Here is a 21,042-nt window from a genome sequence, read left to right on the forward strand (position 1 = left end):
ACACACACCTACACACCGACACACACCGACACACACCGACACACCTACACACACCGACACACACCGTCACACACCGACACACACCTACACACACCGACACACACCTACACACACCTACACACACACCTAACACACCTACACACACACCTACACACCTACACACACCGACACACACCGACACACACTACACACACACCTACACACACCGACACACACCGACACACACGACACACACCTACACACACACACACACCGACACACACCTACACACACCTACACACACCTACACACACGACACACACCTACACACACCGACACACACCTACACACACCTACACACACCTACACACACTACACACACCGACACACACCTACACACACCGACACACACCTACACACACACCTACACACACCTACACACACCCACACACACCGACACACACCCACACACACCGACACACACCTACACACACTACACACCTACACACACCGACACACACACGACACACACCTACACACACACCTACACACACATACACACACCGACACACACCGACACACACCTACAACACACCGACACACACCTACACACCTACACACACACGACACACACCTACACACTACACACACCGACACACACCGACACACACGACACACACCTACACACACCGACACACACCGACACACACCGACACACACCTACACACACACCGACACACACCTACACACACCTACACACACACCGACACACACCGACACACACCTACACACACCGACACACACCGACACACCGACACACACCTACACACACCGACACACACCGACACACACCTACACACACACCGACACACACCGACACACACCGACACACACCTACACACACCGACACACACACCGACACACACCTGTTCATAAGAATTTCATAACATGGTGAATAATTTCCTGTATTTCAGCTCCTCAGTTCGACCAGAAGTCCTCCGCATCATCGCGATTGGACGATATCCACGGCTACCACAGAGCCAGACGTCAATCAGGTAAGGGTTAGTCATCTTCTTACTTCTGCTGCAGACAGAGAAAATATGGCACATCATGCAGTAACAACGCAGTAACAAACTCCTCCTCCTCCTCCCCCTCCTCCTCCCCCTCCTCCCCCTCCCCCTCCTCCCTCTCCTCCCCCTCCCCCTCCTCCTCCTCCTCCTCCCTCTCCTCCCTCTCCTCCCCCTCCCCCTCCCCCGCCCCCCCCCCCCCCCCCCCCCCCCCCCCCCCCCCCCCCCCCCCCCTCCCCCGCCTCCCCCTCCTCCCCCTCCCCCTCCCCCTCCCCCTCCTCCTCCTCCCCCTCCTCCTCCATTCGTAGCCATAGCTCAGGCTTCTCACTGAACAAGAGACAGTAGGGAAGTTGTAGCCAAGTTAGAGGAGATAAAAGAGCAGAGGACGGATTAAAGCTGTTCATTTGTTTAGATGTGTTGAGTGTTTATAAAATCATCTTAGACTAAACTTCAGTCACTTCAAGCAGAAACAATTTTAGTTTAATTAACACTAGAATTATTAGAGCAGTTACTCTTTAGTATCCGTCCAGTTTGATGTGAAAACTGACTGTAAATATTGCTGAAATATTATTTGACAGTCAGCTGTTGATTAAAAACACATATTGATACAACTATACGTTATGATTCTGAATAATAACCCAAATTAGTCGTTATCTGAAAAATGTGTGGTAAAGAGGAATAGTGTTTAGAGTTTAGAGAGATCGGTGTGCTCTTTGATTAATTGTTATGGTTTTGTTAGTTCAAAAGCCTGATTACAGTGTTTAAGCAATCTAGAAAAACTGTAAAACACACACCGTCCCGCTGCCCCAAATACTCACTAGAGCACCACATGTGGATTCATCAGCCGCTGAAAATAGTCCCCAACAAAGACACTGTTTCCTCCTGTTTGCTTGATAAAAACTAGAGCGAGCAGCTGCTTTAGGAACCGACCCTTTCTGTGCATTAAACTATGTATTTGCGAGGTGTTTTTCAAACGAGGGACCAAGAGGCAGAGAGCTCAGAGCTACATACAGGAAGTCGGACATTGCTGAGAGACAGACTAACACATTGTTGGCTATGCACATGAGATTTGATGACAAGAATAGAAATATAGAAGAACACAAGCACAAATACACACTGCATTTCAGAACGTTTTTAACAAATTATGCTTTAAAAAAGTGGTGGGGACAAAGTCAGCCATTTCAGAAAGTGCTGGGGACATGTCCCCAGCGTCCCCAGTGTCCCCAGCGTAAATTACACCTATGTGGAAACTATAAATTCTCTGCATCAGCGTCGCCAGGTAATTTTTCTCGTCTCATCGAGGCTCTGTGTCTAAAGGGGGCGGCCTACCACCATATCAGCACAGCAGTACCGCAGGGGAAAGCAGGTAGATTTAGTTCAAATATTATGACTTCACTCTCAAAAAATTATCCTGCAACTGTCAGAGAACACAGATCTGTGCCAGAGAATCTGACCTGCTGAAAAACAGGAGCTATTAAAAGTCCAGGAGTTTATAACTGAATTAAAATGAATGAATGTATCATTGAGGTGAAAAAGTGCCACATAACATATGTGACAGCGGCACAGAATGCTGGAGAGCCTTTCTGCATTATATTACTCATTATCTTACTATATTTCTATATTCTGAATTGTCACCAGGAGTTTGTGAATTTTGTGTTTCCTTTTATAAAATTAGACATTTCCTCAATAAATTGGTGCAGAAAAATTCACCAGAATGCAAGAAATTAAGTTGTTTTTCCAGGGGCAGAACCCCCAGACTCCCCCACACAATTAATATTAGTTGTGTTAATTATTATCAGTAGTAATTATAAAAATCAGAATAATGTATTGGTACATTATACATAATTAAATTGTAGCTCATTTTTTATGGGTAAAGTCGGTAAAAGGTTCAGTTTCACAAAGGCTACGGGGTAAAAACATGAATGACTTCTTGCCTTGGCTAAGCCCCCAATATTTCAAGCTTTTTTAGTTTTAGTCTTGATGATTATAGTTTAAATCGTAGAATATCCCCAAAAAATTATAGAATTTTAGAATAAAGAATTTATAACACAGAAATGTCGACCTGAAAAGACTTTAAGGCTTTAATCTCTCAGTCTGGTTCTGGTGCTCACAATAAACTTTCCCACGATATTCAGAGATGCACCTGTACAGTATGTGCGCTAGAACCTGAGAGTCACTCCAGTTATTCAGCAGGTATTCTGAAGTGACTAAGGGTCTCTTCGCTCTGTTTGTCCATTTAGAGCCACCAGAGCTGCTGATGTACACGCCTGAGAAGTCCAGGAAAAGTCTGCCGCTTCTGCTGGAGGGAAACCTGCCGTATAGACGCACCAGGAGACAGTCAGGTAGGCAGAGAGCTCATTTAAAGCACTTGTAGAAACAGTCCACAGCATGCCTGAGGACGGCTACCAACACGCCTTCAGTCAACTGCTCAGGGCTCACACAACCCACTCTACAGACTTTTCGTTCATCCTTCATATCCAGATGTTCAGCTTTGATGCAAAGTTGTGAGATTATAATTATTTTCCTCCTGATAACTGAGAAAAAAAACCTTCCCTCTATAATTTCAAACCAGCATTAAGTGGTGTTGTTATAAGAAACATTCTGATTCCATAATCCTGAGCCAACAGAGCAGATAAAGTTGTTTCTTTTACAGCTCCAGCTAAAGACATCGAAGCAGCGTTTCATCCCAATGGTGAGAACATTTCCTCTAAGGTCACATTTACAATTCAGACAATCACACTACTGAGGCAGATCCCTTCAGTTCAGCCACTGAACTTGTAAAAACAAGGCATCATAGAAAATGAGATTTACTTAGTTGTGGAATGGAAGCCAAGTTCCTGTCAAACATCTTGATAACATCTCCGTCTCCCACCCATCTGTTCTTCACACACCTCCTCCCTTCACCCTCCACCGACTCCTGCCCACAAACCGGGGGAATCCTGCAGCTTTGAAGGTAAGACAGTGTTTCAGCACTTTCATGTTCTATTGACTGTGAAAAGGTCCTGCTATATCAATATCTGTTCTTGGATGAAGCAATAGCTGTCAATCACAGACTGAGGTGGTGACATACAGGGAGCCTCACAACAGTGGCGGTCTGGCCAACTGGAGTCCCGGTGGGCCGTCCAACCTCAGGGCCGGTGGGCCGCCTTCCTTAGCCTGTACTTTTTTACTAATAATGAAAAAGTAGTCAGAAGGTTGAGCAACACGGGCCAACCCCCCTTCTCCCCAGGCCTGTTTACATATGAACGTCATATTCCATATGAACGTCTACGCAGCCCTTAGCCCCGCCCATCTCACTCACACACCACAGAGACACTGACAGTTGGAAAATGAGCAACAACTGAACATGGAAAAACTGAGTAATGCAAGTACATGTAAAAAAGTTGCCGACTTGTTCTGTAGTACCAGTGCCACAGACGCTAAGACCGGGAAGAGGAAGAGGCCACAGCCCTGTTCCCGGGCGAAAGATTAGACAGCGAAGCCACAGATAGTGCAGCTGAACAGTGCAGTATTCATTATCCAGCCCATGCTTTCCTCCAGACAGTGTCTCTGTATGACCTGGACTGTGTGTGAGGCCGTTTGGATGTGGAGACAGCGTATTATTTAACATCCTGTCGGGAGATTTAAACATGAGGAAATGCTGCTGTGGCTCGTAAATGCGCACAGCGTCTCTCTTGATGGGGAGAAGCTTCACCCTATTTCACCCACCCTGAAATCCAAATCTAAACATATTTATCACCCAAAACTCTGCCTGCACACAGCGGCGCTCTCTCGTTGTCATGTGCTTCTGGTGTTTCCTCAGGTCTGGACACTGACCATCGATGGGGAAACAGTTTCTCAACTTGAAATGAGGGTTGCGATGGTGTAATCAGCTGCGTCCACATGGTCCTAAAGCCTTCATTTAAGTTGAGCTTGTTACCAATGATACCAATGATTTCTACATATAACTACGGAGGTCCGGGCCTTGGTGACAACTAAAAACTGATAGTTTTACCAATAATCCATGCTATTCTGAGGTACTTTTTTGTAATTAAGTACCAAAAACAAAGTCATGTAAATGTTTTTAAAAAGTGAAAACAGCAAATTCATAGAAACAAATATATATTAGCCTTATCATTGTCACGCCCGAGTCTCTCTGCTGTGCGGAGATTGGTGTATTCTTGTGGGGAGCACCGTGGTCAGTATCTAAACACAAAAAACCTTCCTCTTTAAATATATTCTACTTTCCCACAATAGTTACTGGGATGTATTCCCTGTTTAGACAAGATCTGGGGATAGACATATCCAACACGTTCTCATCTCAGGACGTCAAATAGCAAGGCTCTGAGAAAGCCTGACAAAGCGTCGGTATTTGATGCAGAAGGTACCCCTCAGCATCATAAAGAAACGCCTTTTGGATTATGTAGTCTTCAACTTCCATATTAAATGCCTTTAGGTTCAGAAAAAGATCTTGGTTTTGATTAGGTTTAGAAAACATCCTGGTTTTAGTTATGTTCCAAAACTACTTTAGGGTTTAGGAAAAGATAATTTTTTTGGATTGAAATTAGCACAATCATTGACACCGGGCTCACATATCACAGGAAAGGACCATTTGATAAAGGACATCTAAAGGATATCATTTACAGAGGAAAATGAAGCTTCACTGAGGTGGGATTGTAAAAATAAATTTATGATGAGTTTGCCTAAAATCTAGGACTGGACTGGGGAATTGACCAGGGTTGGGAATCATTTAAAGTGGCATTGTTTTCATGCTGTCTGCGTGGCTGGATGTTGTTTTTGCAGCAGGCGGGCAGTGAGGGTGAGCTTTGCCAGGCAGACAGTCTGGGCTCAGCAGGCAGCAGCAGCACACTCGCGTCCTCCGTCATCGAGGTGGAGGTCAACAGGCCCGAGCCAGGCCTGATGCCACAGCTGCGACCAAATCCAGGAGAAGAGGTATTTTACTGTGACAGGGATGAGGTATGGCGTTAGGTTACATTAGATGAAATTAGATTATATGGAGCATTACATTTGAGGAGATTGTATTAGATTAGAAGTGACATAACGTGACTTCACTTCATATTATATTAGATTAGATTGGAGTTGACATGCCATTCTGTAAGCTTTGATTACCCCTTGCATTTCTGCATCAAAGGAGGCTGACTGAGATGTAACTTTGACTCAATCTGACAATCTGTAAAATGTATTGCTGGAACAATGTGAAATTGTAAAAATTTGTAAACTTGAATTTGACTTAATTAACTTGAACTACAGTTGTAGGATGTAAAAAGACATTTACTTGTTTAATACTACTACTACTACTAATAATAATATCCTGTTGTATTCATATGTATTCTTTTCCATTCTATTCAAATGAGCAGGAAGAGGAAGAAGAGGAGTTGTCCCCCCTCAGCCCTCCTCCCACCCTGTCCATCACAGAAGAGATCCTGGAGTTCATTAACCAAAGTAGAGCCAGGGAAGGACTCACTGCCATTCACACTGACACAATGGTGAGAATACACTCTGCTCTATATATAACATAAAAGATTCAACCCTACTCAAAAATGTCATTACCTGATCCACCAATACACAATTTCAATTGTTTTTCTGCTGTACTATCTATAATCCGTTTTAATCTGATGGACAAAAGTAATTTATAAACAAACCATTTAAAGTTCTGATTGCAGCCCCTAGAGGCAGTTATGTACTTAAAACACCAACATGTAAAGGTTTTGTACAAAATGAACAAACAAACATTTTTGTTGTTCTTAAAGTCTCATCAGTAGTGGTACAAAAAATCAGCATTTGTCCTGAAAGGACCGAAATCCATTAAAGCTAAGGTTTGTCATCTGGGGAACAAGAATGGGCTCTGCAAATTTAATGAAAATCTGCCAGTTAGATAGTGATACTTGTTCTATGACAGTGCTTGATTGTAGAATTTGTGGAAGGTCATGGGGACACCAACACCATTACTCCCCTTGAGATGGATTGAACTGGCCAGTAATATTCAAGATTACTTGGTCTAAAGCAAAAACAAACACATTCTCATTTTTTTCTGGTGCATTGCTAAAGCAAGCCATGTTTTTATTGACTTAATGAAATAGTGATATCCAAGATCCCAATTTTTAGACTATTATATACGTAATATTTGTACTGATAATAATAATAATAACAACATATTTTTATAGCGGCTTTCACAGGACCCAAGGACACTTTACACATAACCACAGAGAGAACAATACAAGTCATTCAGGGTTGAATGCCTTTGTGAAGAAGTGGGGTTTTAGGAGTTGTTTGAAGATGTCCAGAGAGGGAGCATTTCAGATCTCTGTGGGGAAGGAGTTCCAGAGGGTGGGGGCTGTGACGCTGAAGGCTCTGTCACCAAAAGTTCGTAGTCTGGTGTTGGGGACAGAGAGCAGGCCCTTGTCGGTGGACCGCAGGTTCCATGAGGGGTTGTAGGCGTGGAGAAGGTCCAGTAGGTACTGGGGTGCAGTGGCATGAAGAGATTTATAGGTGAGGAGTAGGATTTTGTAGGTGATGTGGAATTTGACCGCGAGCCAATGAAGCTGAGTGAGGATTGGGGTGATGTGCTGCCACGTCCGAGTGAGGGTGTGAACCCTGGCAGTCGAGTTCTGCACATATTGTAGCCTGTCCAGGACCTTGCTGGGTACCCCATACAGGACCCCATTGCAGTAATCCAAGCGGGAGGCGATGAAGGCATGGATGTGTGACTCTGCCACAGAGTCTGAGAGTGAAAGTCGAAGTGTGTTTGAGGTGGTAGAAGGCAGACTTGGTAATGAGTTTGATATGTGACTGGAAGGAAAGGGTGGAGTCCAAAATTACACCAAGGTTGCGGACTTCTTGGGATGGAGAGATGAAGCAACCATCCACTTTGAGGAATAGATCACCTATCCTCTTGGGAGCCACTACCAGTAGCTCTGTTTTGCTGCTGTTTAGTTTGAGTAGGTTAGAAGACATCCGGGTTTTTATTTCATTCAGACAGACTGATGAATTTCCTCCAAAGGGTCTGTGTTACGCCCAGCCTAAGGGAAGCCTGAGCGCAACATGATGTCTCCTCTCTTGTCCCCACTCCCCATAAATCATCAAAGGGCTACGGGATATTCTGTCGGTTAATGTTAGATTTATTCACAGATGGTATAGAAAACCAAGACATCAGGGAGAGCTAGGCCAAAACAACAAACAAAACCACCTTTTCCCATCCCAATAATTAATCCGACAACGTAAAATGTAAAAGTAAAATACAAAAGGAAACAAAAAATACTTAACCTGACTCCCTGGCCAGAAAACAGGAGAAAACAATATTCAAAATAAATGGCAGCTCATTACACCGCTAACTTCCAGCACATAGGTGAAATACAGTATAGGCTATAATACACCAGGAGGTTTTCCCCAGAGCACCCCGTCTGGCTGGGGAGGTAGGGGAATGGGAGAAGAGAGCGCGCGGCCTCCACACAGGTTCCTTTATACAGGAAATCCTCCAGCCCAATCCGCTGTCCACCACCTGTAACACAGACAAACAAAATGGCTCCTCCCTCGGGTAGGGAGGGTAACAGCAGGCAGATAACAGCAGGCAGAAATACACATCATTGAGACTCACATCCAAACCAATATGACTCCAGGTCATAACAGTCTGTTACTACAACTAATATTGATACCAAAGTAGAGTCATTTTTAAACACTGTGGTCTTACTTTTCTTGCAGGAGCAGGTTCTGGATCAGCCCAAAGAAAGTCAGCCTCCATCTAACCAGACAAACTTCACCTGCCCACTGCCCCCAGTCGCCTGCCCCTCCAGCCCAGAACAAAGACCCACAAACCAACAGGAGCAGGAAAGAGTAGAGATGGAGAACAACGGAACCCTCCGAAGTCAGACCGGTGGCTCTGCAGAGGAAGATGGACTTGAAAATCAAACTACAAATGAAGTTCAAGAAATTCCAGAGGCAACAAGTCAAGTGGAAAAGGAAGTGGAGGAGGATGGAAAGACACAAGGAGAAGTGGTAGAGAAAGAGAAAGAAGAGAAGAAAACAAGAGATGAAGGAGAGGAAGAGAGTATCATTCCTGCCCCGACATCAGATCCCCCTATCTCAGTAGAGAAAGAAAGAGAAAACAGCAGCAGTTGTCACTTACCCAGGGAAGAGGCAAATACTAAGGCCAACACTTCCTCCCCAAATCCAGATCTCCATCATCACCACATACTGAGACGCCAGCCACCCACAAGAGGCTCCCACCTAACCAAACGTGACAAGAAGATTATTGAAAAGATCAGGAGTTACTATGAGGCAGCAGCCGAGGCCGAAGAGGACGAGCATGAGGAAGAGGAGGATGAACAGGGAGAAGGTGTGGCATCAAGAAGGAGGAGCAGTTTCTCACAAATCCCATCTGGTTTAGTGAAGGATTCGGTATCACGCTTTGATGTAGGTGGACAGCAATGTGCGCCAGAAGGTGGACAATCCAAGTGTGAAACAACTGAAGCAACCAACAGTGAGGTTCATCAAGAGACTGAGCTCTATTCCCCTACTGGTCCCATCTCTTTCCCTACTCCACTCTCAGCAGATCAACTCTGTATCAACTTCCTGGACGTTGATACAGAGGACCCAATAAAGTCACCAACCTCCACCGTGATGCAGGACAAGAAGACCCCAGACCAAGCGGGTCTGAATCTGCAGTTGAACCCAAACAGGCCTGTTGCGGAAGAGGCTGAGATACAAGACAAAAATGAAAAGGTCTGTAAAGGACCACTGGAGGAAGCGCTAGAAGAAAGACAAGAGGGAAAGACAAGTGTTGTGAGTACTGGGCAGCAAGATGGAAATTCACTGGAAGGAGAAGGACCATCTCCTACCAAACAGTACAAGTGCAGAGATGAAACAACCAAAACCGGTGCTGGAAACCAAGCTGTTACAAATGGCCATGAACCTAAACAAGTAGGCCCAGCAGAACCAAATAGAAGTCACAAAGAACCCTCTACACCTCTGCCACCTACAGAACAATGTAAAAAAACTGAGACCAAAACTCAGTCCTCTTGGAATAGAACCAAACAGAGGGACTTGGCTAAGACCGGCGGGAACCTTGAGGGTCTTCCCAGTCAGATAAAAGTGGGTAGATGGTCCCGCCACTCTAGAATTGTCACTGCTAACCGGGCCTTGTTTGAGGGCATGGGATCAGATGTAGCCGGTATTGGGTTATTTGAGGCAAGCCCTGTGGTGGATCCTGTGCTGATGGAAAACTCAGAGCGTATTCTGAGCAAGGTCCAAACATTGGCCCGGATGTACAGTGCCAAAGCAAGTACCATGAAGGTCCCACTGCATCAGAAACGGGCCAGCGCTGTACGGAACCCATCATGGGGCTCAGGTAGACTATCTGGACACTCAATGGAGACCCAAACTAAAAGCCAGACTCAAGTTCTATCTCAGACTCAAATACAGATCCCAACTGAGTCCCAACAGCAAACACATTACAAAAGGGAAATCAATCCATCAGATACCAGTACAGAAACCAAATATGGAACCCAAACTCTCTCAGAAGCCAAAGTTCAGAGCCAAACCATAACACAAACTAGGCAGCAGTTGCAGATCCAACCCAAAAGCCAGATTTGGGGTCAGACACAGAACCAGACCGAGACTCAAAGCCAGTACCAGACCCAAACCATGAGCCAGGATTACCAAACGATCCAGGAGGAGAGGATGATAAAGACAGCGGAGAGCCTGACAAATGGTAGGTTGGCCTTTTTAAAATATCTTCCAAGATACAATGACTTGGGGGTTTCTTTGAGATTCAGTAGCCAAGATAATTTCGCTCTAGACTAAAGTGGTGGACAGTCAGACTGGCCAGAGCAATGCTGCTACACGGCTAACAACTGATTTCTTTGCAATCAGTTACAGTCCATTACTAAAATACTTGTTCTCTGTTGTTCTCCTCTAGATTTCCCGCAGACAGTGATGGCCCCCTGTGAGCCTCTGCTGTTTGTCAAAGAGCAGCTGACCCTGGCCTGCCACCACCAGACAAATGGATTCAACCTCTCCAGGCCCAGAGACTTCATCTCTGCCCTGACTAAAGAAAGAGACTCCAGTGTGGGCTGTAGATCAGGCGACAACTCCCAGGTTTCCACCACGCCTGGAGAAAATTCTTCCACTTCGCTAAGAGATCCGTCATCCAATCAGGCCCAGGCTAACAGCTCCAGCTCCGGGTACACCTCCACTGACACCTCCTTGGCTTCTACAGAATCCAGACATCACATAAGAATACAACCTGAAGATCAGCGTTCCAGTTTGTGCTGCTCTGCCAGGAACAGCCCCTTGACATCAACTATGACCTTGGATTCTACAGTCACCGAGTTCAGGGACTACAGCTCTACCTCGTCCACAAGGAGAGGCAAACCCGTAAATCAAAATGGGGAGGTTTACTCGGATACTGAGGACACAGAGAAAAGAGAAGGGTGAGTGGATATTATTTACAGAAATGGTTGGTATATGACAAAACAGCAAGATGAGCTCAAAATAAAGGAAGTAATGTAAATGTCTGGCATATTGGGAGTTAAGGTGATACATTATGCTATGTGCAGTGCTTGTAAAGCCCTTTTTTTCCACGGCAAGTGTGATAGGATGATAGACCTATTACCGAACAAATAAAACATCTTTATAACTTTCTAAAAAAAAACACATTTCCCAAATGTTTACTCAAACACATTTGAGGAAGAAAAATTGGCAAGAGAGGCCTACCTTTTTGTGGGAAAATTTTAACAAGACAGAGTTTGGCAGGTCTCCTATTCTCAGAGTTTGTATGTAAGCAACAATTGTCGCCTATTAGGTGAACTGCAGCTTAAGAAATTCTTGTGCTAATTTCTGCATTACATACACTTATATGTCATTATCCTGTATATGTTCATTTTCTGTAATTTCACAGTACAAATCTTCATCATTGTGTTTTTCAGTCTGGACTTATTATATTCTAAAGACTCTGTTTGGTTCTGCTACTGATTTTTTGCAGGTTGGAGCTGAGTCTGGGATGCCCTGTTTACTCCGTCAGAGAAGACTCAACATCTGTAAACATTACCCAGCCAGCACACTCTGAGCCAAGTCTCTCTGGTCACAGCATTTCACGGTGGGAACTGGATTCATATAAGCAGGATATATCAGCTGCACAAGAAGACAAACCAGAATACAACATTTCCACAGGACACACTGACAACAAAGATTTTCTAAAGATCTTTAAAGATGTGCAGAGTGTTCACACAGGGCCTGAAAACGTGGTTTGTTCAGTACACATGGATGGAAACACCTCCTCAGGAGAGATGGGACTGACTGTAGCTTGTACACAGAGTCAGGCTCCAACAGAGTACTACAGATCCACGATGCCTCACCCAGGGCTGGCTGGAGATCAGGCCCAGAGGGAAACACTTTGCCTGCTGGAGGGAGGCACCACAATCCTGGGGTCCTCTGGAGGTCCAAAGAAAGATGAGCTCCCAACCGAGCAGATTAAATTAAATGAGACCAATGATTCTTTTTCACAAACTAGGATGATTCTACAAGGTTCAGCATTGATCTTTACAGATCCACCTCATTACAGATCCTTAGGAGAACTGGTAATTCCACCACCCCTGAGTGAGCCTTCGCACAAGACCGTTGACCCCTCACAGGTTACTAGTCATACATTGACAGAAACCCCAGAGGATCACAAAGCAAGAGTACAAGCAGCACCAAGACCATGGTCATCAGCTCAAAACTCTGAATCAAATCTTTCTGAACCACGCCCTCCATCGGCTCAGTCTACAGACTTTCTACCAACATTCATCAGCCAGAGGCCATCAGACATACCCGCTACAATGGGTAAACTGGCTCAGTCTAACACCAGGAATGTCAAAAACACCTCTCCATTCGAACATAGGTATGTCTGCATCAGATTAAAATACAATATGTTTGAAATAGTACCAACTGCTTCTTAACGGCTGTTTACTATCAGGAGACAGAAAGAAAATGTTCCATAAAGGGACTTACTAATTTGCATATACTTGCTAAAACCCAGCCCTGTTCTGACATAAGAGGAACAAGCCCAGACTTAACACCACACTTAACATTGTTAACCTTAAAACATCATTATAATTTCCTCTATTGGAGTTTAAAATAAACAGCTGAGCAATCCAAATGCAGTTTGGGCCATTGTTTTGTGGTTTGGCTCCTGTGCAAACTTTTTGTGTAAACTATTTTACATTGTCCCTATTTATATCCTCTTTTATTTTGGTAAAGCTCATTATTAAATGTGGAAGCCTATCACCTTTTAATCAGACTGTGATTTGTTTGGTTTTGTGATAAAGGAAAACAAAAGTCAGCAAAGCATAAAGCGTATAAAGCATGTGCCTAAGGGCTCTTCTGAACTGTTAGAACTTTGAGTATAGCACAGGATGGAATTCGCCTTGGCTTGTTATCGGTAGGAATTTGCCATCGGCTAAATCATTGGATTTCAACTAACTGCGTGTGGGCTAAAAGCATGTTTTGTCAAACCAATGGAAAATTAGCTGGCAGAAAACACAAATAAACAGCATAGAAGTTGAGAGCAGTTTTTGGCCTCTAAATGGAGAACTTAACCTTTTGAGTCCTAGGTAGTCCTAACCAAAATGTTTACTCTTTTACTGTTCTCTTTTATTAACTTATTTAAATCAGCTGCCATCCACCAAAAGTGGTTAAGCAGCATCAGCCTGTGAACAGCAGGGTTGTTTCAGGTGTGTGAATCCACAGCTGTAACACTCAGGCTAGAAGCAGTCAGTTGGTGAGCTGGCTAGCTAACCAACTTTAACTTGCTAGTAGAGATAAGCAGATAATACAGAAGGTCCAAAGCTTGTTTCACTCCTGTTGTGGCTTGATTTGCTATTAGAGCAGCGCATCTTATTATGTCATGGATTCAAATGAAGTAGATTTGTTAAACATTTATTCATTGAACTCCAGGATAGTATAACAAAAATATGTTTCAACAACTTCAATAGAAAAAGAAACATCAGACAATCTTTTTCTGTCTCTTTTTAGGTAGCATGACTGAAAATGAGTGATCCCCAACACAACATTTGTTGTTTTATGGTTTCACACTGATAAAGACAGTTACAGAACAATTAAATACAAAAAATAGTAGTCTATTTGGCTCCACGGGATGTTTTTGTTTCTGGGCAAGCATCATGTTTTTCCCAAATGATATGCAAACTTTTAAGGCATTCAATTATCTCATACAGCTTGAACAATAGTTTATATAACTGCCTTAAATTGGAAAATAATCTCCCTAGGGAGAATCCCCCACAGGTTTAGGCTAGGCCTTGAATGTTAACAACATCTGCCTCCACCCCTGTTTACTAGGATACAATTACTACACATGAAAACACTGTTAGAATTTAGTTCTAGATTGTAGTTACCTTCTCAAAAATATTCTGTCATGAGATCTACATATATCATAAATGACATCACAAAATGCAACATTTGAGAAGTAAAGGAGGACTTATGGTGGGGTTATGCAATGTTTTATAGTTTCAATGAACAACCTCACCCACGTGTAATATATTACTCATGTGCATTGGCTCTCCCTCCTTCTACATCCATCTTTTTCCCCATCAAATTCTTGAGAGTAGATTGCATCGTTTCTTCCCCTCTGCGTATGAGTCATGCTTGTGCTAGAACTAAAAGCCAAAGGTAAACTATTCATCAACTGACATCAAAACTGGGGTCAAAACTGAGGCTGTAACTTTAGAAGTATCATTCAGGTGATATTTTAAAAGAGGTACAGGATTTAACCATCGCACAGACAACAATACAAGAACTAATGCATTAAAAATCCCCAAACCTTTCACTCAATCGCAGTGTGCCATTTGAAAAAAGCTACCTTTTGGCTATAGCTGCAATGGTTTATTGTCCTTGTCATTTTGCCCTTGGAAACACATCCCGTCACTCAAAGTCACTTTTGTCAAAATATTGCCTCAACTGTACACACAAACTAGAAGAATAAACTAATTATACTGTAGCTTAGATACTGGCATAAAAAAATAATCCTAATAAAATGAAATTCCTCTTTTTAAATCTATGTTTCTCTGTCAGTTCCAGGGAACCAGACCAACAGCGCTCCCCCACCAGCCTACCTATTTCCAGGTTCCCTTCAGGCAGCCGCCCATCTTCCAGACCCTCCTTGGAGACATCCAGCCTGGTGGAGAGACCTATTCTAGCCATTACCGTCCCTGGCCTGGACACAGACCTCACCACATCCCCCTCAGCCTTCAGACCCAGCCTCCGAAACCGTTCCCCTTCCCCTGTTAGAGCTCTCCCTTCCTCATCCTCCTCCTCTGTCCAAGCATCTCCTTGCACCACGCCATTTAGGATTGTTCCAGCATCTTCTCCCACGCCTGTGTCCACTGAAGATACCTCTCTGAACACTGTCTGCAGGGCTCTCCCCTGTTTCTCTCCTACTCCCTCTTCTGGGAAGGATTCCTTGATACAAGCTCCCACTGCCTGCTCTGCTACACCCTCCTCTGCTTTCACTCCCTCTACGTCTTCTGGGAGATCTTCAGCCATAAGAGCAGGTCCTCCTCCCTCCCCTACGCCGTCTTCTTCTCACCGCTCTCCTCCATGCTCCTCACCCACCGCTTCTTCCTCTGCATTCGCCAGATCCTTAGCTGCCTCCTGTATTAGCCAGTCCATCAGTCAGAGTATGGCAAGAAAGAACACTGCCATGCAACAAGCCCCACCCATAAATACAGTAAACCACAGCACCTCATCTCTTTTACGACAACGCTCACCTTCCCCTAAACTCCCTCCCAGTCAGCATGGCCCCAGCATGCCTGCATATGCTCTGCTGGGGTGCACTAAAGATGGGTACCAACATTCAAGGTGTCCGCCGTCCTCTCCCTGGGCCACTTGCCCTTCCCCTCCCATGCAGTCACCTTCTCCTTCTCTTTCTCAATGCTCTCCTTCCCTTTCTACGAATCTGGCCCATCATCAACATCCCTGCTCTTCTTCCCCTTCCCCTCGTCCCTCATTCCTTCACTCCAAAACTGACTCATCACAGAATCCAAACAACAACAACAACAACAACAACAACATTAGTTTAGCTGGTATAACCACAGTGATCAGCAATGTAAGTAACACCAGCACCTGTGGCATTAACCGTGCCGTCAGTAATGGGGGTTGGTCAGTAAATTCACAGAAAGTGCCACTAGCAAATGGTAGCACTAACGCCACAGCAATGCAAGATACCCATGATCCTCTATGGTTGGGGTCGCACAACCGTGTAGCTCGGCCTTTTCCTGCGTCCGAGCCCAGCTCACGAGTTCAGTCTCCGTCTCCCTCTCCAACCTTTGCCTCATTTTCTCGCCTCTGCTCCCCTCCTTCCCAACATGATTATTCCTCCCCCATGGCAAACAAACCCCCCCAACCCCGGAGCACACGGGTAGGAGGTGCAAGTTCCCATAACCCACTAGGCCTCACTTTAGAGCTATCTAGGTCCTCTTCAGCAAGTTCAGCATTTGGGCAGTCTTCCTCATGTCTCAGCCCTCGGATCCTCTCCCCACCTCCTATTGGTGTGTCAGTGAATGTTTGGACAAATAATGTTGCAGCACCTCAACCTAGAAACCATAGACATGGTTCTTCCTCTCCCTCTCCTTCCTTTTCTTCCTCATTAGGCTCACCAACACTGAAGAATACCTCTTTCCCTACTTCCTCGTCTTCTTTGGTCCCACAGGTTAGTTCCAGAGCCGCTTCCCCTTCTGTACCCTGTTCTCCTGCATCCCAAACAAACTCTCAAACCCTTCGTAGGTCTTTCTCCTCCAGCCTGGCAGACAGACCCCCTAGCCCAGTCCGGAGCAACCCTAGTGGACTGCGCCGTTCTTGGGCAGACAGCAGCCGCAGGTCCCTTGGATTTATTGGAAGTGGCCGACAGTTGTTTGAACAGCAGGAGTCCTGTCCAACCAGTCCAAGGAGTGGATGGTCCTCATATGGCAGCTCACCGTCCTGCCTCAGCCCTCGAGCTGGGCTTCAATCCCCACTCTCACCTAGCAGGCTTACCCCAGGGAAGGGGGCCCTTGGTGGGCAGCATTTCACCAGCGTGCCATGGCCAGATGTACGAGAGCTGTCAAACAAATATAATGGAACTGATAGCCTCGATCCAAGTGCTACATCAACCATTGCCTCCTCTCCTTCTCCTTCTCCTCTGTCCTCGCTCTCTCACACCCTCCTCTCCTCTCCAGTTCCATCAGACAGCCAGACAGAATGGGGAGACCCAGAGCTAGAAGAGGGTAATTGTCGTAGCCAGCTTATCTGCGCCTATATTGCCCGGCCTTCCTGTGAACAAAATCTTGCCTCAGGCATGAATTCCCCCCCACTTTCCCCCTACCAGCAACACAACTACCAATCCCAAGTTAAACCACAGTCTCAGGACCAAATCGCCACCACAACACCTCTTGTACCCCCCGTCTCTTCACCCTTACCCTCAAGCTCATCGCCACTACCCTTTGCCCATTCATCTCCTACCAAACAGGGTAACCAGAAGACCAGTTATGCCACCACGGTAAACCTCCAGATTGCTGGAAGTGGCAGAATAACTTCCTTCAGCACCGCCCAAGTTAGCCTGACTCAAACCCTGCAGGGTGGAGCCGGAGCAGGAGGACCGGGACAAGGGCAGGTGACAAGGAGAGTAAGCATCAATGGACTTTCACACCTTGCTTCCCCTCTTCCTCAGAACTGCAACAGGCTATGAAAGAAATAGGGAATACTTTCTTTCATAGCCTTATGAGACAATAAAAGAAAAGGTGACAGAAGGAAAAAAGGCATTAGAAAAGATGTGGGAAATTTACCGCCAAGACACAAAGTAAGTGTAAGAAGATGTTGTGTCACTGCTGGTTTCCAGTTAGTTGTCCAAACCTCCGGAACTTTTCCATGGCTTGTTGTGAACCACAAACCCCTGTAACTCCATGAGTTTACCAAGTTGAACATGATCTTTCTCAAATGGCAAACATGGGGTACTTCAACTTGGGAGTAAGTTGAAATCCAAGGGACATCGTGAATGTTGTCAGCCCTATTCAACACTGATTTTAAGTCATTCCCCTCTGCGTGATCGGATTCATTTAGGGGTTAGATGTAATGCAGAGTACAAAATTAATCTTGGTGACTTTTAGAAAAGCTTTAAACCCGAGCTTTAAACAGGTGACCTTTCAAGAATGGAAATTCTACCTGCACATAGCTCAAATTTGTCAATATGGGCTAATGACTTTGAATTGTTGCTAATGGAATTGTTTTGAAGGTCCTAATGTTGTAAAAAGTTAACAAATATGTGGCCATCAACGGGAATGAATAACTTAGCTGTGATCTTACTAGATGAGCATGCAAAAGCACAGCTTCATGTGATGAATTTGCAGATGTCTGAAGTCTGATTATTACTCAGTTCACTTTCTGAATGGCTCTGGACTCTTTCTGTGGATGTGATGACTTATTGCAAAAACCATTCATTTGAGACACTTTTGACCATCCATAACTTTTAGCATTTAATGAGCTGGAGTACATCCGTTTTTGCTAATCTTGCAGTCACAGGCGTGTTGAAGGTCCAGTTTCCAACCAGTGCTGTATGCAATCAGTTATTTTTGTTATTGTTTTGTTTATATTCTGTTGAACAAACATAAAAGTCTGGCTATCTGAGGCCAGGTTGGTGATGACTGTGGTTAATAATAATCTATCTTTTTAATCATTTTATTATTCTTTTTTATTTTATTGTTTATTTATGAATTTAGTCTTATTCTCTTTGGCACTTATTATCCTTAAAGTAATGTTGATATTTTGCACAGTGTCTTCAGCTCTTGGTTGCATGCATCAAGAGATTGTATGTGTTTGTGTGTGCCTGAAATGACGTGTCTAAGAAGTTCTCCTTTTAACTTCAGACCAAGCCAATACCTGTGTGTGTTTGTTTGTTCCCATATTGATATACTCAGTTGGTTCATTGCCTTTACACTCTCTCCTGTTGCCAGTGTCCTTCAGAAACCTTGTATCTCAAGTTTCACTGGCTATTCCGAAGTTGTAGCAGTAAGTCAATGAGATGGAAAATGCTGCACGAGATGTATTGGCTGAAAGGTTTTACTTAGTTTGGCAACATGCATGGCATACCAGTTTTTTCATATGTTAAGAGTTGATGATTACCCTAATGCGCAAGGCTCAGTGTTCAGTTTTTATTGTTTGTCATTAAAAACAAAACAAAAAAAGCAGATCAGTTTGAATTTTCACCCAGATTCAAAACTGTGTTTCCCATTAAAGGAAACACTGTTCACGCTGTTTACAGGTCCTCTTGTAATAACTCCGGCTCAGAAAATACTTCCAGTGACGAAGTGAAAGTAAAGAGACAAATGGAGAGGAAACACCAATGAGCTACTGATTATGCGCCATATTCTGTCAAAGTATTTTGTATTTAAAATTTTTTATTAGTTTAACATGAAAAGTTTTTTTTTATTCCATTTCATTCAAATTTTATTTAGATCGAAAAACATTATGTAAATTACATTATTATGTGAAAAAAACATAATACATAATTACACATTTGGGAGGTTTTAAATGACTCAGTCACATGACAACAATTTGACCAATTAGACTAAACTGCAGGTTGAGACTGAGAGGACCCCCCCCCACCCCCACCCCCATAAGATGAGGAAAGGAGCCTCGATGCTTCCTGTCATTTCTCCTTTAGCATAGGGCACCTTTACAAAAGGAAAGGAGAGAATGCCGTCCCACAATTCCTTGCGGCGGCAACATTTAAAGCGACGCACGTTCTCAAACTCAAATGATAAAATCCATTGACCACATTTAGCAAAAATCCTGCAATACAAACACACATTATGGTAGGCTACCTGAATAAGAGTCACAATTAGCCTATTTCTTTCTTTTGGTTTGTTTTCTTTTGGCTTTGCTGTTTCACCGTTTTATTGTTGAAAAAAAATAAATAAATCACTGACCATGATGGATAAAGGATGTTGATCACCATGTAAGTTACCATTGGTTATTATAAAATGCCTATCTTAAACACATATCACAGAATTTCCCCTCGGGGATCAATAAAGTATTTGTGATTCCGATTCTGATTCTGAAACTGTCAACAGTAACTGAGACCCATAAAAGCTGTTACTGGTCTTGTACCGTGATCAAAGTGAGGATCATTTTGCAGAGTGTAGCCTCACGTTATGTATTGCAGCCTTCAGCAAAATCATTCATTCATTTTACTTCAGTCACAGATGCTGACACCCTCGCCTTAATAAAGGCAATGATCAGGCTGGATGACCTCTACAGTAGGTGTTTCCCACACATTGATTTATTTGTGCCGGCCTGCCACATTATCAACGCTCTTTTTTTGTTAGGCTACTATTTAAAGTGGTTAAAATCATATTTGATCACAGAGCTCCGTGCAGCACCTCCTCTCTCTCTCTCTGTCTGTCTCTCTCGCCACAGTTATGACGTCATTCTGTGGTTAGGAAAGGAGATTTTTTTGACTTTTCGGATGCAGCCCAGATCTTCACCCAGTAACCTTCAGAGTCAGTAAGATGTACAGTACGGAAAATAAAGTTATGTGGTTCAAAATCAAAACAAAGTGACTCGTGTTTTTCTTTTCCATTAACGCTATTACTCTACTGTGCTAAACTGTACATTTACTCACAGTGTCCAACAAGCTGCAGCTAACAGAGCAGTGACAATAAGAAAGTTTGATGAAATCATTTGTTTCATTTATTGTTTTCTGCAAGCTGCATTAGTGGATTTAGTGTGTGCGTGTCTTCTTGATCTGTGTGGTTTGTTTTATCTTGTTCGACTCCACACGTTGCCCACCAGGTTATCCACAGGCCACAAGCTTGAGTTAGTTATTAACCAGTTACACAATCACAAAATCACTTTGCAGGAGGTTTGATAGTGCCTTTCTGTCTCTGTCTGTCACGCAGGTGTGAATGCGAGGCAGGGGTTAAACACAAAGGCAATCTGAAGAGGTAAACTTATCCAAAAATGGTTGGCCAAAGAA

At 44.0% G+C, this 21,042-nt stretch overlaps 2 protein-coding genes across 3 annotated transcripts in view; both read left to right on the forward strand.

The window, feature by feature from the left end:
• Window positions 1-1,045, forward strand: part of plekhg2 (pleckstrin homology domain containing, family G (with RhoGef domain) member 2) — a 125,878-nt gene extending 124,833 nt beyond the window's left edge. The window contains exon 12 of the mRNA XM_038692564.1: window positions 954-1,045. Coding sequence (XP_038548492.1) covers window positions 954-1,045 — 92 coding nt within the window. The remainder of the gene's footprint in view (window positions 1-953) is intronic.
• LOC119883368 (mucin-12-like) lies at window positions 881-20,618 on the forward strand. 2 transcript variants are annotated; one of them, XM_038693981.1, is made up of 10 exons: window positions 881-1,034; window positions 3,287-3,388; window positions 3,700-3,738; window positions 3,992-3,999; window positions 5,829-5,978; window positions 6,401-6,532; window positions 8,745-10,752; window positions 10,960-11,473; window positions 12,025-12,921; window positions 15,108-20,618. In XM_038693981.1, exons 2-10 carry the CDS (start codon window positions 3,304-3,306, stop codon window positions 17,755-17,757), a joined length of 6,483 nt encoding a protein of 2,160 aa, XP_038549909.1. In that variant the 5' UTR covers window positions 881-1,034; window positions 3,287-3,303; the 3' UTR covers window positions 17,758-20,618. The 2 variants fall into 2 exon arrangements, with proteins under 2 accessions (XP_038549909.1, XP_038549910.1); XM_038693982.1 differs by having other exon boundaries at window positions 6,404-6,532.
• The last annotated feature ends 424 nt before the right edge of the window (window positions 20,619-21,042 follow it).

This window comes from Micropterus salmoides, unplaced genomic scaffold (genome assembly GCF_014851395.1).
Source record: "Micropterus salmoides isolate LMB-PRFRI ecotype aquatic unplaced genomic scaffold, ASM1485139v1 Ms_hic_scaffold_3, whole genome shotgun sequence".
NCBI lineage: Eukaryota > Metazoa > Chordata > Actinopteri > Centrarchiformes > Centrarchidae > Micropterus > Micropterus salmoides.